The 14,004-nt window shown below is 45.7% G+C and overlaps 1 protein-coding gene across 2 annotated transcripts in view; it reads right to left on the minus strand.

Moving 5' to 3' along the window:
- ptges3l (prostaglandin E synthase 3 like) overlaps nucleotides 1-14,004 on the minus strand; it is a 36,788-nt gene that overhangs the window by 14,766 nt on the left and 8,018 nt on the right. For both annotated transcript variants that reach the window (XM_041173404.1, XM_041173405.1), the window contains exons 2-3: nucleotides 1,989-2,102; nucleotides 1,038-1,104 (exon numbers count right to left, since the gene is read on the minus strand). In XM_041173404.1, the coding sequence (XP_041029338.1) occupies nucleotides 1,038-1,104; nucleotides 1,989-2,102 (181 nt within the window). The remainder of the gene's footprint in view (nucleotides 1-1,037; nucleotides 1,105-1,988; nucleotides 2,103-14,004) is intronic.

The raw sequence follows: 14,004 nt of genomic DNA on the forward strand, positions 1-14,004 counted from the left end.
CAGAAGAGGGTGTTTTTCTAAACTCTAACTGGCAGCTTCAGCTTGCTTCTTTCGTGTTTAAAGGACTGGGGATCATGACACCTAAAGAGACCTTAGCCACCCATCAAAAGCATTTATGTCTACTCCATAAATTTGTGACTCCCACATTGTGGGTTACGGCCCTTGGGACAGTGAAAATTGGGTCTGTTTAAACTCAGTACTAACTTCAAGTGGCCCTGCTGAATTTGAGTTTCCCACCTGTGATTCATGCTTTGCCCCCTTCCACCACTAGCAAAAATGGGATCTATCAGAAATGGGGGCTGGACTTCTGCATCTGGGTCCTGCCCGCCATTTTTAAAGGTTTCTGGAGTCAGCGAGACTCTGTGAAAATCCAGCTCTAGGTTTCGCTTCCAGATTTATTTATTAATTCATGTCTCAGAATCATTAGGCTAGGCCTCTGGGTTACTAGTCCAATAAAATAACCACTATGCTATAGTCCTCTTGTAAGCAAATAGCACATGGGGTGGGGGTGGGGGGCAGTTCTCCCAGGAGCAGAGGGAGAAGATATTGGGGTTTAAAAGGTAGAGGAACTTGGGTGGTAACAGATAGAAGGTAGCTTTGATGGTGAAACCAACAGGTAGATGGACCACAGGAGATAGTGTGGTTGAGGGGGTGGGCTTGAATACGGATAGCAAAGTTTAAAGGGACAGAGAAATCTAGGGAGAATGGAGGACAGTGAAATTTGGAGGGGAGAGAAAGCAAGGGGAACTGTGGAGAAGGTACCAAGGAGGAGAAAAATGCAGATGGGCACAAAGTTCCCACTCCAGAAATATGCAAATCTACACATGAAAACTTTCCAGCAAGGAATATTGGAAAGCAACAAGGACAGGAAAACAAGTTATTTTTCTCCTTCTTAAGTCTTGAGGAGCTAAAGTCAATTGTACCAGCCAAACTCCTGCTCAGACTTGAGATCAACCAACTCAGCACAGACAAGGCCTGTAGGACATGCTTTAGACTATCAGTTTATACTGATCTTTGTCCACATACTATCTACTTACATTTGGTTCCACTTTGCAGTATAGCTCAATGTTGTTGTAGAGTTCCATGTTATCTGCTGATTTGCAACTGTTGAAATTAAAGTGTAAAATAAAGGCCAACAATTATTAGTTCATGTTCTCTCCTGTAAATATGTAGATGATTACCTGTATTTACAAACTACCTGTTTTACTTTCCATAAATTAAGCTGCCTTTAGTTGTTTCCTAGTTAACAGTCATGCACAACTGTCAGGAGTTAATTTAGGTTACGGCCAGAGTCTTGGGTGAGATGCCATAACAGAAGCAAAATGTCTCACCTCAGAAATCAAAATGAGCACAGTTATTTTGAGCTCACCCTCCCTGCCCTGCACCACAATCTCTGGAAATTTAGGATCATCTAGCCAGTGCCCCTATGTCAGACTTCCTTCTGATCTCAACCATCCAGCTGGTCAACGAGCAAGGTAAAAACAGCACAAAGTAACTAGTTCAAATTTCTCCCTCTGTGAGCAGCACCTCACATCTGTTCCTCACAATGGCATGATTGAAATTGAGAATCCACTGAGCTGAGAATAAGCCTTCCTACTGCATGACACAGAACATTGGAATTTCACAACACTGTGCCATCTGGCTGCAGTTAAAATATTTAGTCATAATCAGCATTCACATTCAAGTTTTCGTATACCTAGAGTTTTAGGCAATATCTATGAGTTAAAATAAACAGACCTCTGGGCATGCTGACTAAAGTACAGCTCTAAAAGAGAGCATTTATTAACTGTGGATTCTTGTACCCCTCTCAGTAATAACAGGCACACTAGAACAGTAAATCCTTCGATGACAGATTAGTGTCATCTAAGTATCATCCTAGTGTTATCTCTTCACCAATGCACTGAGTTCAAATTTGCATTTAAATATACATGTACAAGTGATCAATACTACAAAATAAATAATTTACAGTAAACACAATAGTTTCTTACCTGAAGATCAGTTTGAATTTTTCAATTTTAACATCAACATCTTTGCTATCTTCTACACAGAACTCAACAAACACATAGTTTTTACGGTCATACCATTGCGTCTTCGCCGGCTGTCTGCAGAAGTAAAAGTAAATCAAACAGCAGTTATTCATTCTTTAATTAGAGACATTGAGTCATAGAGGTCCACAGCACAGAAAAAGGCCCTTCGACCCATCGAGTCTGCACCAGTCAAACAAGTACCTAACTATCCTAATCCCATTTTCCAGCACCAGGCCCATAGCCTTGTATGCCATGGCATTGCAAGTGAAAATCCAAATAATTCTTAAATGTTATGAGGGTTTCTGCCTTTACCACCCTTTCAGGCAGTGAGTTCCAGATTCCCACCACCCTCTGGGTGAAAAATATTTTCCTCACATCCCCTCTAAGCCTCCTGCCCCTTAACTTAACTCTATGCCCCTGGTTACTGATCCCTCCGCAAGGGGAAAAGTTCCTTCCTGTCTACCCTATCTATGCCCCTCATAATTTTATACACCTCAATCATGTCCCCCCTCAGTTTCCTCTGCTCCATGGAAAATAACCCCAGGCTATCCAATCTCTCCTCATAACTAAAACTCTCCAGCCCAGGCAACATTCTTAAAGCATTAATTTTTAATAGTAGAACCATCAAGAAATGGGTATTTATTTTTAAGTTTGAAGTCATGGATGGTGACTTAACAGCTAAATCGGGAGTGAAATTAAGATGATGAGCAGGCATTGAACCTTTTATTTTAAAAGTGCATCTTCCCATTGCACATGAAGCTTGATAATCAGAATTTTTAACCCAACAAAGCCATGGGTGCCAACTGACTGATCATGAATCCCATATGCTCCACCCATCGGTATTAGGCATGGTGGCCAGCAATCCTTAAGGCAACTACAGCTTGCCAGTCTAGAAATAACGCAGTTAAGTTTTCTAAATATGTTTTGTGTAGCCAGGAGGAGCATGAAGACTGTTGGTTTGCTGTTACATAGGTCAGACCTAACTGAGAATGTGCAACTGGTTACAGTAATATTTTGTTAACCGGTCTTTAAATAGAAAAAAAAGCAAACAATTGTCAACAATATAGATCCTTTAATGTAGAAAAGCACCCCAAGGTGCTTCACAGAGGCATAATTTTAAAAATGGTTTCTGCGACAAGGAGGCAGATATTGGTAGGGTAGGCAAATGCTTAGGTTTTAAGGAGTGTGTTAAATGTGGGGAAGGTGGAGATGTTGAGTGGTTCAGGGAAGAAATTCCAAACCTTGGCAACTGACTGTGGCCAATAGTGAGGTGAAGGGGGGAGCAATTACCCTTGAGGCTAAAATCTGTGGACTGGGCAGCTGTGGGGGCAGAAATAGTAGTAATACTGGTAATAAAACCTTGTGCAGCCCTACAGTACCTTCTGAATTCTTCTTCCTCTGACTCTGGCCTCTTATGTATCCTCTTTGCCCCACAGTTTTTTGTTTGCCACCAACTTCATCGCTCTCTCTGGTAATTCTCTGAGGTTGAACCAGGCTGTTCACAAATCTGGTGTTACATTTGACCCCAAGCTGAGCTTCCTACCACAATCTGCACCATCAATAAGATAACCTATTTCCATCTCAGTAACACCACCCAACTTCAAACTTGCCTGAGCTCAGCTGCTGCAGAAACCTTCATCAATGCTTTTATCTTCAGGCTTGATTATTTCATTGCACTTCCAGCTGCTCTCCCACGTTATACCCTCCACAAACTTGAAATCATTCAAAACTCTCCTGCCCATGTCCTAACTTGCACCAAGTCCCACTTACCCATCTCCCCTGTGCTCACTGATTTGCATTGGTTCCTGGTCAAGTAACACTTTGGTTTAAAATTTCCAATCTTGTTCTTAACTCACTCAATGGTCACTTCTGTCCCCATCTCTATAATCACTATTTGCTACGACCCCCTAGAACTCTGCACTCCACTAATTCTGGCCCCTTGAACATTCCCGATTTTAATCAGTTCATCAATGGTGGCCGTGCCTTCAGTTGTCTAGGACTGAAGCTCTGGAATTCCCTCCCTAATCCTCTTCTTTGGGACTCCCCTTAAAATGTACTTTTTTGACCAGGTTTTTTGTTATCTGACCTAACATCTCCTTATAAGATGAAAGCAAAATACTGCAGATGATGGAAATCTGAAATAAAACAGAAAATGCTGGAAAAACTCAGCAGGTCTGGCAGCATCTGTGGAGAGAGAAACAAAGTTAACATTTTGAATCCGTATATATGGACTCGAAACATTAACTCTGTTTCTCTCTCCACACATGTTGCCAGACCTACTGAATTTTTCCAGCATTTTCTGTTTTTATTTCCTTACATGACTCGGTGTCAAATTATGCTTGGAAAAGCTCCTGTGAAACACCTTGCAATATTTTATTACATTAAGGGGTGCTATATAAATACAAGTTGTTGTTGTTGTCCTCAGCCAAGTCTCCATGCATATTTATAAGTACTCACATTCAGATATTTATTTTCACAGGCTAAACGGTGATATGAAGCCAGAAGCATAACTGTGTCTTTAATTTTGAAATGCCTAAGGCTCAGAAAGTACAGATTCTTACAAAAATTGCAAGTTTGGCATAAAAGTGGTAAGTGCTATAAAACTGGAATTGCAAATAAAGTTAAGAGACCGTGTTTCTTGCCAAGGCATGTTTTTGCAATGTAAGTACTAAAGTTTATTATGGTTTTATTGTACATCACCAAGTCCTCCACTTTCACATTTTATTCTGAATTTAATCAAACCTCCAACAAAACATGAAGTAGGCACTTTACAATGTTTTGACATAATTAACTTACAATGGCAAGACAAGTGTCAGGCATCGCGTTATAGGATCTGCAGATCCTTAACAACATGATCATACGATATGAACTGGCCAGCACTTACAACACAGATACCATCAACATACCAAACAATCTTTTACAATATGTGGTATACCGCTACATTTCAATGCTGTGAAGCTTGAATGAGAACACCTTGATCAAAAACTGTGTTACAATGTATATTATAAGACTTTGTCAGTTACTATTTAGCACAGGAAGAAAACCTTGGCATCTCCCCAAAATTGTCGACTCTTTGCAGTCACAAGTTAAATTTCAAAATCCAATAGGTATGAGGAAAATGTTACAAGATAGATTTGAAAAAGAGCAAATTCATAAAGCAAACTCGTTTAAATAAATGGAGCTGGGTTTACTTTTTAGAGTAACAAAGTGCATTATGAATGGCAGTCAATTATTTGGGCTTACAAATCTGACAGGACCACTCAAAAGTTCATAAGTACTGAAGTTCCAACAATGTCAACAGTTACGTGGAACTGTATTTTAATATTAGTAGATTTCTTGCATTGATTGTGTTACAGACAGGAAGAGAGGCAAACTGAACTCCTTTCTTTTATTCTCACCCTCTCTCCATAAGCAGAGGTCTTTTAATTTTTGAAATAGGCTGTGGCATGTTTCCCCACACTCTGTTGGTAAAGTTAATTTTTAGAGTGACTCACAGCAAACTCTCTTTAGGGTTGAATCAGAAGTATTGTTTATTCATACACTCAAATCCAGGAGAAGATCATTGCAGCTACATACACACACTTAAGCACACAAGAAGGAAAATAGGAAAGAAGAGTTCTACAACTAGGAATAACTTTTAAAAAACCCTGAAGATATGGATATTAATTCACATGAATATCAGAGTCCAGTGAGGGGTTCTTCACGTCAGAGGTAAGTTCAGCTAGCTGAAAGCAGGATTGCTGAATTCCTTCAAAGTTGGCGATGGTGCAGCAACATGAGGTTAGTCTCCAGAGTGTTGGTCCACAGAGAACCAGGCTTCAAGGAGGTTTAGTCTTGAGGCAGGCTTTATTGTCAGCCTGGAGTGCGGCTTTGATGCTGGCAGGCTGAACCTTAACAGCTGACTGCTCTGTGAGTCCAGGAATGTAACACCGAAACTTTCCAAAAGCCAAACGAGCTTTGGTCACCTGGTGTTGCCCATTGATAAGTGAGTTTCAGGGTAACTATCAGTTTCTATGGACAGAATCGTCTCATATTTGCACTAATGGCGGTAACGGGTGGGTAAAACAATGTTTTACCTGCCAGCCGCAATGGCGGCTTTTCACGCCGTATCGTCCCAATCCCACCGCATTAATTATGCATTCCCAGGAAAAGCGACGTTTCCATGGCGGTTGGGCTCTCATTCACCCGCCACACCATCATCTCGCTGCTTGATCACATGATGATCATCACTTGATGCAGCCATGTCCACACCTCTCACAGCTTCCAACCCACGACTGCTGCAAAGAAGACATGGCCCCAAAAGGCAAAAGGATTGCAGCCCCCTGATTCAATGGTGCATCCCTCAAGCACCTTTTGGATGCAGTGGAGGCTCGCTGTGATGTCCTCTACCCGTGCTCTGGTCGCAGGATGGGCAGCAACATCACCAATCCGGCTTGGGAGGCAGTGGCAGCGCCCTACAAAAGAGGACAGTCACCCAGTGCCGCAAGAGAGTGAATGATCTCCTCCATTCTTCCAAGCTAAGTCACTCTTCTCATCACACTCACAAACCCATCACACATCCACTGGGATCTCACTCACTGCCAGATCAAAGGACATCACCATTCACTCTCTCATACACACCTTCATTGTCCTCATCCCATCCATGGGACTACTCACCACTCACACATGACAGGTATATTTATCATCTGGCCTGGCAGGCATCCTGCTTACACTTTCCCCATCTATATTCATGCAGGACAAGCTGGCACAAAACAACAGGGAGAGGTCCCAGACCTGTGGAGGAATGCCTGATATCAAGACCCTCACGGACTTTGAAAACAGAGCCATCCTGCTGGCTGGCGGGGATCTGGACTGTTCCTGTGCTGATGGCAGTGCTCTAGCAAGTGAGGATCCAGCAGTGCAACATCCATTAGACACCATGCTGTAAGTGATGTGTCCTGTTTCACAGGCCACTGCCATGCACTAATTATCTCTCCTGGCTTTCACAGGCACATCTGCCAAACAGCCGATGGAGTCCATGACCCAGGACCTCCAATCAAGCCCCGAAGAAACCTCTCAAGAGGAATCTGAAAGCACCCTCCTTGAAGTCCCATCACAGTGCTCATCCACATCTTCCACCAATGCAGAGACACACACCTCGGTGGGACCTAGCTTTATGGTAGCCTTGGGACCACAATCTGGTGAGCACATTGCACTGACTGACCCACAGCAGGCGGTGGCAGGGACTTCTCAGGTGTCCAGCACTTGGAGGACTGCTGGAGGCCAGAAATTTGCTGAGTCTGAGTCAGATGATGAGCCTCTGGACTCGGTCCTGTCACAGTTGCTGCAGCTGCAAAGGCAAGCTCAGGAACAACAGGAAGGGACGTGCACTGCACTCCTCAGATTGCAAGGCCCGATGGAGGAGTCCATCCACCTTCAGGCGGAGGTGATAGCGCCGGCATGCCAACACACTGAGGTCAACACTTGTAGGATGGCGGCTGCCATGGAGACCTTGGTCCAGGACATCGCTCCTGCACTGCTGCATGGGCTAAACTCCATCGCTGATGCCATAGTTAGCCTCCAACAGTGTGTATGCGAAAGGGGTTCGGGGTAGCCCAATCTCACTCCAGCTACCCCTTCTCCTCAAGGAGTCAGCCAGGGGCCCTTGGGCACCCATAGGGAGGAGGATCAACAGGTGCCCCCCACAGAAATTCATCCAGCTGACTCCAGGAATGTCCAGCCAATCTGACTCCCCTCTTCTTGTGACCTCAGCAGCGCCAGCTCCACAGGCCGAGGAGGCTGCTACTGTCACACAGCAGGACCCAAAAGCAGGCCGGAGCCCTCAAGGTCTTGGCCACCTCCAGAGGATGCCCGCCAAGGTCATCACAGGCAGGGCGTAGCAGTCAGCAGGCTGTCTCCACCTCTGCTGTGGATGTCCAGGGAGCACCAAGATGTAGCAGCAGGGTTAGGAAAGTTATAAAGATGTAACTCTTTCGAGTACAAACACGTTTCCATCTGTTCCTATTCAGATGAAGTTACATTGTTTCATAGTTTGCCATTGTGAGATTTGAACTCTTGATCTTGGGGTTACAAGCCCAGTACCATAACCACTTACCTATATCTTTTTCTGAGTAACTCTTTCGAGTACAAACACGTTTCCATCTGTTCCTATTCAGATGAAGTTACATTGTTGTTTCATAGTTTGCCATTGTGAGATTTGAACTCTTGATCTTGGGGTTACAAGCCCAGAACCATAACCACTTGCCTATCGTTGCACAGCCTGGGCATGGGTGTTAATCACTTTTACATAATGTTCACTTTTGTCAATAAACTCCCAAGAATGTCTCCCTGCCTATGGCTCCTTGTTCTGATGAGCAGTGTTCGTGTCACTCAGATGTGAAACCTATCTGCACAAGATAAAGGCAGGTGTCTCAATCCAGGGCCTTTTCCCTGTGCTCAGTGCAGCCTTCAGACCAAAGCGATAGTCCGGCCTCACACTCCCTGGACACATTACTGATGCCTGCACCTCGACGGTATTTGTCATTACTGCCAGAATGTTGTGGGCAGGTGTCACAGAGCTGTCACTCTCTCTGTGTAGTCTCAGCACCTTTAAGGTGGGGCTGGTCCCCATCTCTTCAGCATCTGTGACCAGTGACGCTGAGCTCCTGAAGGGGTCAGGTGCTAAAGGCAGAAAAGGGATCACATGCTTTTGAAGGCTATGTCTCCACAATATGACCCCGATCTCAGAGCCCAAGCCCTCGGCCAGACAGGAGTCAGACATTCTCAGAGGCTATGTGAGGATGGTTGTCTGATGGATGTTGCACTGCTGGATCCTCACTTGGTGGAGCACCGTTGACCTCACCGTCAGCACAGGACCGGTCCAGGTTGTCGCCAACCAGCTGGACGGCTCTGTTTTCAAAGTCCATGAGGACCTCAATTTCAGGCATTCCTCCACCGGTCTGCATCCTCCACTGGTCTGCGACCTCTCCCTCTTGTTGTCCCACTGCATGTTGTCATCATCCTCCTGCAATCGAGGACTATTAGGGCCTCCACTGCGTCTCCATGACAGGACCATTATCACAGAGGGTATGTGGTGTTGCCATTAGCCAGACTGGAGTCAAACGTTCACAGATGTAATGTGAGGATCTTACGGTATCTCCTCACTGCAGGTGGTCATCATCCTCCACAAATCTAGCAGGTATGAGGGCCTCCCGAGCATGCCTGCCTCATCTGGGCTGCGCAAGAGCCTCACCGCCTTTGAGGATCTTCTCACCCTCTTCACTGTCAACATTCTCCTAATTGGAGGAGACTTCCAGCTCCTGCATTTCCTCCTCAGCCAGTTCCTCTCCTCGTTGCAGCACAGGCTTTGATGACGATGTGTGACAGGGCTCCACCAGACCGGTCCAGGCACCAGATCCTCATTTTCATCCAGATGGTTTGCTCCACCAAGTTGCGAGTTGCAGCATGAGCCTTGTTGTACCCTCACTCTGCTGCAGTCTGAGGCCACCACACAGGTGTCATCAGCCACATTCTCTGTGGGGAGCCAACCCTGCAGCCTCTGTTGGACCCTGGAAGACATCAGGGATCTGTGACAACCTGAGGACGTAGGAGTCATGGGCACTCCTTGGAAACCATGCGCAGACTTTCAGAATGTGTTTGTGGTGGTTGCACACCGGCTGCCCACATTCTGCAAATGGAACCCCTTGCAGTTGACATAGTTGACTGCATGTTGCGACAGAAATCTGAGCGCCTCATGAGTGCAGTCGATCGCATCCTGCACTTGTGGGAAACCTGAGATCTGGGCAAATCCAATCGCCCTTGCATCCTGGCTCTCCTGGTCCCAGGCAAAATGCACAAAGTTGTGTGCCCTCACAAAGATGGTATCCGTGACCTCATGGATGCATTTGTGGATGGAAGCTTGTGATATCCCACAGAGGTTGCCTCTGGGGCCCTGAAAGGAGCCACCGATGTAGAAATTGAGCACCGCTGTCACCTTCATGGCCACTGGCAGTAGATGCCCTCCATGTCCATGTGGCACCAAATCCTGCAGTAGCTGGCAGATGTGACCGACCAGTTTCCTAGACCTGTGCAGTCTTCGGCAACACTGGTTCTCAGTCATCTTCCGGGATGAAAGGCGGGGTCTAGCCAGTGACAGCTCACAGTGGCTTTTTGGCGGCATGTGCGGGAACCCTAGCCCTTCTTCCAAAGGGTGCTGCTCCTCTCTCTGCACAGCCAGGCGCCTCGGCCACTCTCTTCTCCGTCATCTTCGCTCTCTGTAAGACACGAGGCATACAGCTGGTTCACCAGCTTCCATGATCCTGATGTAATCCTCCTGCAGGATGAAAGAGAGAGATGCGTGGGTTAGCTTGGGTATACTAAGAACCTCTCTTGGTTAAGTCTGAAGTCCCCTTACCACATCCCGGAGAGTGCAGGCCACCATTTGGATGGCCAGAGATTAGTGTGCTGCATGACTGCCCGAAAACCCACCTTCCTCTGCCCCACTCCACCTGACCGATTGGCCCCGGCATTGCCCATGGGACTGCATGCTATGCTCTCAGCTCAGGCACAGGCATTCTCCTAACCCACGCTGCAAGGCTGCACTGTTAGCTTGAACCATGGGGGAGACTGGTCCAAACCGGGATGCTGACATTGCAAGAGGCTGTGAGCGCCTCCACCAGTGACTGCTCCACGGCCAGCTTTGGCAAGGAGATTGTACAATGTGCCCAGTTGTCCAACTGTTCTGCAGTCTACTAAAATGCTAATTAGTTTGCAGTCTGTGCCCGAGGGGTGAAAAGTTCTGGAGCACTTGGTGGCACTTTGATGCCTCTTCATTGCTTGAGTGGGAATATAAGCTAGAGGCCCAACTCCAATCATATAAATGTGGCTGCGCCTGAACTGTCTCGGCTGCAGAGGAATGGTTACTTTATACAATGTGTCCCTGATGCGTGGCCGCTTCCGTTGCCCAACAATGCCCCCACCCGCACATGCTTGTATGCTACCTTTATCCACAGAGGAGTAGCCTTTACCACCACCCCCCCAAAAAGTCACCCCAACCACAGGGCTGCCTTTGTCCCACACCAAAGTCGCCCCAACAGCTGAGCAGTCTTCACCCCCCTGACACGTGCCTCAACCTTGAAATCCAACAGGCGTCCCTTGTGAGCGCTCCACAATGCTACCTTACACTCACCTCCAAATTCCCCTCAAAATGCAGCCCATCAAATGCACACCTTTTATATGCTGTTGCGAAACACGTCAAGGTGCAATCACACTGACGTGGGCAGGCGATCCAGTGCGGGGAGGATGAGTCTTATGGGCTCGTCTCAGAATGATATTCTGATGTATTACAATGAGGTTCCTGGCGTCTGATGGCGGGAAACATAGCCTGCCACTGACGGGCTGAGCGGACGATCGCAAACCGGTTTCACAACGTCCTGAAGCAAATTTTTGGCTTTCTCACCATATTGTCCACTCATGCCACCGGACACACCCGACTCCAGTGGGCACAGAAAATTCCAATGTATGTCTTTGGTCAAAATCCATTGTTCACCTTAGGAGATAGATGGTGGCTATTAGTGCCTCCGCAGGTGTAACGAGTTTCAATGGCTCTCTTTTTGTTATAAGTCCAGGCTGGGGAGATAGACCATCTGCTGCTCCTTTGTTTCATTGATTGTAATGGGTCCACACAATGATAGGTGTAAGATTCCACAAGGATTGAGCTTTGTCCTGTAATTACTATTGGAAGATTCCAGAACTGTACCCAACTTGTAAATCATGTGACCTGTAGCAGCCATGTTTTTGATCCAGCAAAGTCCAATTTTAAATAAGCAGAAAGTAAGGTTTGATTCTTATTGTTTTATGGACATGACATTTGTTTTGAAAACTGAAACATATTTTTAGCTGTTAGCCTGTCCTTAAAGACACTCCTCAATAATTCCCTTTGGGAATCTAGACACTTGCACTTGGTTGTAAGTTACTCAGGTCAATTGATTGTCAATAAAGGTGGCTGTGGTGGGGAAGAGACTGTTGTTCACCTCCTTGTGGAATGTGCCTTTGCAAAGAAGATCTGGAGAGAAATGCAGTGGTTTTTGTTGAGGTTCATCCCGAGCAGTGATGTGACACAGGACTCTGTGCTCCATGGGCTGTTCCCAGGGACACACACTGAGACAAACATCAACTGCAGCTGGAGGATCATCAACTGGGTGAAAGGCTCTTTGGACTGCCTGAAATTTGTTGGTCTTCCAGTGCAAAGAGTTGTCCCCGACTAAGTGTTGCAGACTGGCACATTCCAAGGTCCAGGATTACGTGCTAAGGGACGCACTAAAGCTTGGGGCAAAAGGCGCCACAAAGGCGCAATGGGGAAAGGTCACTGTCTAAGACCTTTCTGCCATAGTGCACCGAGGGGCTGGGAAAGGTATAGATTTGGGCTTTACGGCTCACAATGAATGCATGCATTGAATACAAATTGTATTCCATTGTACTGAAGCACCTCAGAGTGCAACATGATGCATGATTGCACTGTCTGACTGTCTGTAATGACCATATTGAAATGATTGTAATATCCATTGATTGTATTGAAGCACCTCGTGATATATGTGTAAAAGCTGAATCTGATTGTACTTTTTGTGATGGTGATTTAGGAATGTTTTGTAATGTTCTTCCAGATATTTTATGAATAAAGTATATTTTTCAAAAAAAATTACATTTAAATTTCAAGTTACAGCTCAATAACCGGCTTCTTCTTCTTCAGAAATACAAATATATAAAATAAATAGATCTGTGATACACCTTAATTCTGCATACGAGAAATGTGACAGAACATAATCAAAGAGCTGTCACAAACAATAAAAAAGTTGTAAAACAAAAACAGAATTACCTGGAAAAACTCAGCAGGTCTGGCAGCATCAGCGGAGAAGAAAAGAGTTGACGTTTCGAGTCCTCATGACCCTTCGACGGAACTTGCGTTCGAGTCCAAGAAAGAGTTGAAATATAAGCTGGTTTAAGGTGTGTGTGTGGGGGCGGAGAGATAGAGAGACAAAGAGGTGGAGGGGGGTGTGGGGGGGTGTGGTTGTAGGGACAAACAAGCAGTGATAGAAGCAGATCATCAAAAGATGTCAACGACAATAGTACAATAGAACACATAGGTGTTAAAATTAAAGTTGGTGATATTATCTAAACGAATGTGCTAATTAAGAATGGATGGTAGGGCACTCAAGGTATAGCTCTAGTGGGGTTTTTTTTATTTTTTTTTATATAATGGAAATAGGTGGGAAAAGGAAAATCTTTATAATTTATTGGAAAAAAAAAGGGAAGGGGGAAACAGAAAGGGGGTGGGGATGGGGGAGGGAGCTTACGACCTAAAGTTGTTGAATTCAATATTCAGTCCAGAAGGCTGTAAAGTCCCTAGTCGGAAGATGAGGTGTTGTTCCTCCAGTTTGCGTTGGGCTTCACTGGAACAATGCAGCAAGCCAAGGACAGACATGTGGGCAAGAGACCAGGGTGGAGTGTTGAAATGGCAAGCGACAGGGAGGTTTGGGTCATTCTTGCGGACAGACCGCAGGTGTTCTGCAAAGCGGTCGCCCAGTTTACGTTTGGTCTCTCCAATGTAGAGAGACCAAACGTAAACTGGGCGACCGCTTTGCAGAACACCTGCGGTCTGTCCGCAAGAATGACCCAAACCTCCCTGTCGCTTGCCATTTCAACACTCCACCCTGCTCTCTTGCCCAAATGTCTGTCCTTGGCTTGCTGCATTGTTCCAGTGAAGCCCAACGCAAACTGGAGGAACAACACCTCATCTTCTGACTAGGGACTTTACAGCCTTCTGGACTGAATATTGAATTCAACAACTTTAGGTCGTAAGCTCCCTCCCCCATCCCCACCCCCTTTCTGTTTCCCCCTTCCCTTTTTTTTTTCCAATAAATTATAAAGATTTTCCTTTTCCCACCTATTTCCATTAAATAAAAAAAAAACCCACTAGAGCTATATCTTGAGTGCCCTACCA

The sequence above is a fragment of the Carcharodon carcharias genome, chromosome 23 (genome assembly GCF_017639515.1).
Source record: "Carcharodon carcharias isolate sCarCar2 chromosome 23, sCarCar2.pri, whole genome shotgun sequence".
NCBI lineage: Eukaryota > Metazoa > Chordata > Chondrichthyes > Lamniformes > Lamnidae > Carcharodon > Carcharodon carcharias.